This window comes from Dendrobium catenatum, unplaced genomic scaffold (assembly GCF_001605985.2).
Source record: "Dendrobium catenatum unplaced genomic scaffold, ASM160598v2 original_scaffold_126240, whole genome shotgun sequence".
NCBI classification, from domain to species: Eukaryota; Viridiplantae; Streptophyta; class Magnoliopsida; order Asparagales; family Orchidaceae; genus Dendrobium; species Dendrobium catenatum.
The window spans coordinates 1-2,777 of record NW_021444675.1 but is presented as its reverse complement, the minus strand read 5'-3'; the positions used below and the strand labels follow the sequence as shown (position 1 = coordinate 2,777).

At 35.1% G+C, this 2,777-nt stretch overlaps 1 protein-coding gene across 1 annotated transcript; it reads left to right on the top strand.

Moving 5' to 3' along the window:
- Positions 1 to 297: 297 nt before the first annotated feature.
- LOC110105683 (probable serine/threonine-protein kinase DDB_G0291350) lies at positions 298 to 2,431 on the top strand (the record flags this gene model as incomplete). The annotated part of the gene is given in 3 exon segments (XM_020835281.2): positions 298 to 483; positions 1,567 to 1,691; positions 2,130 to 2,431. Coding segments are annotated over 3 exon segments (531 nt in total), but the record flags the coding sequence as incomplete, so codon positions are not given.
- Positions 2,432 to 2,777: the final 346 nt, after the last annotated feature.

Genomic DNA, 2,777 nt, shown 5'->3' with positions numbered 1-2,777 from the left:
GAGTTTATAAAGGCCGTAAATACAATCACGTAAATACTAATATGTATAGTATTCTAATAGCTGTGATAACAGATTTCATATACTTATTGAAGCCTAGTTCCTTTTAGCTAGGTTGATGAAACTGCATCTTCGTCTGATCTCCCAATGTACATATTGCCTTTTTAAAATTTTGATCTCTCTCATTTCATTTTTTGTCAGTAAACTTATATTATATATATATATGCACACACAAACACATGTTTTGAGGTTCATTTCCTGCAATTTTGCATAACCTTTTATGTGATAACTCCACAACAGATCTGTGCTGGACTAAAGCAGATGCACAGTTTTGATCCTTCATATGCCCATAATGATGTGAAACCTGGTAACGTTCTGATAACACATAGGAAGGGACAGCCACCTCTTGCCGTAGTGATGGATTTCGGTAGTGCTAGGCCCGCTAAACTGAAAATACGTTCTCGTTCAGAGGCTTTACAATTGCAGGTGCGCGAATCCCTCTTGTATCAGAGAGTTTATTTCTTATGTTACATAGTTATTGACAAATAGCTGGACCATTTTACCACTAGGGTACCTTCACTTAAAAATTTGGTTTTCCTGCCATACTAGCTGTGTTTATATGACGCTATTTATGCTTCTACATCTAGTCATTTAAAGTCACATGATGCTATTGCTATGTCATCCAATGTTATTCATTATTTCATTACCATTTTCAATTTTTAGCACTTCTCATTAGTTGCATCATGGTTTTATCGTCATCATCATGGTTCTCCCCCCTTTATCCTTCCTATTTTGTTGAGAACTGGAGGCCGCATTATCACAAATATTTGGAGTTGGCTTCCTGAATATTGCTTCTTCATTAGTTATGGATCCTGGCTGGCATGGACTATAAATCCGTCTTCCAGTTTTGTGTTGTATTTGGTAATCCAATTTGACTAAATCCTTTGAATAACTTGCAAGCATGTTTGATATTTTGATTTATAGCCTTCATCATCCCCTTCTAGCTCTATCATCTTGATTTCTTTTCCAACTTAATGCTAGCTTTTCTACTCCGTTTTGTGATAACCTTCTCAATCTACTTTTTGTTTCCACCTTTTTTTTCTATCGTTTGGCGCTTCTTTTACCAACTTTCTTCCACAGCCTTTTAAACTAATCATCCTTGTTACCTTTATTATTCTGATAGATGCTAATCAAACTCAAATTTCCCTTATGGCGCTAACATTCAGACTTAGGTTTCGTTTGGGACGGCTTTTTTGTTGCTTCTTGAAGCAGATTTTTAGTATAAAAATTAAAAAGTTGCTTTAAGAAGCAACAAGAAAGTCGTCCCAAACTAAACCTTAATCACACCGAACACAGCTCACTTCAATGCTGCGGAACATTATTGTCCATGAGCCTGATAGGGTGACAGTTACAATAATATATTGTTTTTTCTATAGAATTAGCTCAAAGACCTTTATGCCTATCCGAACTAATACTACTTTATGCATATATTGCGTACTATGAAATCTTGAAAGTTGCCCACTCAAAGATACTACATCATGTTTACTTTGTTTAAATTGTTTTAATCAGGAATGGGCCGCTGAACACTGTTCCGCTCCATTCAGAGCTCCCGAGTTATGGGATTGTCCAAGCCATATCGATATTGATGCAAGAACAGATATCTGGGCTCTGGGATGTACCTTGTATGCAATAATGTAAGAATGAGTCTCTCACCTGTTATCTTTAAAATAAAATAAGAAATAACCTGAAAGATTCTGGCTTCGTTTGGAACGACTTTCTTATTGTTTCTTAAAGCAGCTTTCTAGTATAAAAATTGTTTTAAGAAACAATAAAAAAACGGTCCCAAACAAAACCAGCATCATCTAGAAGAAACTTCAGTCTACCCTGTATGGATTATTATTAAGCTAGTTTACATGTCAGCCCTTCATATGAATTCACTCATACTCTGAGCTCATGAGTAGAACCTTTCAAGATTTCTTTCTTTTAGGCTTCATTTGGGGCTGCTTTCTTGTTGCTAAAATTTTTATACTAAAAATTTGTTTTAAGAAACAATAAAAAAGCCGTCCCGAGAGAGGCCTTAATCAACACAAATATACCTTGCGTTCATAAACTGTTATTGCCTTTTCTTCCAGGTATGGCATGTCACCATTTGAGTATGCACTGGATTCTGGAGGGAGCTTACAGTTGGCTGTAATGAATGCTCAGATAAAGTGGCCATCTGGCCCTGACAAACCTTTCCCTGAATCACTCCATCAGTTTGTTTCTTGGATGCTCCAGCCTCAACTAGCCATCCGACCTTACATCGATGACATAATCCTTCATGTCGACAAACTTATATCAAATTTCTCATAAAATATAGAGGTTTTTACCGATTGGATTTGTGTTTGTTGTACCTTCTTCTCTTTTTCCTTGTATGCATATTATTCATACCACACAAGAACTTTCTCATTGTTAAACATTTAGGTTTAGTTTGGGGCGGCTTTTTTACTGCTTCTTAAAATAGTTTTTTAGTATAAAATTTTAATTTTTGTACTAAAAAGTTGCGTTAAGAAGCAGTAAAAAACTGTCTCAAATGAAACCTTTTATAAATTATTCTTTTCTCCCATTTTGGCAAGCTCCATGGAAGCTGCTTTCATGCTGAAGTCATTCTATTACAGTCATATAAGAATTGCTTTTGAAAACAGATTTTTTATTGCTTCTTAGAGCAATTTTTTAGTAAAAAATTTGAATTGAAAATTGCTTTAGAAATTAATAAGAAAGCTGTCACAATAAAGCCTGAA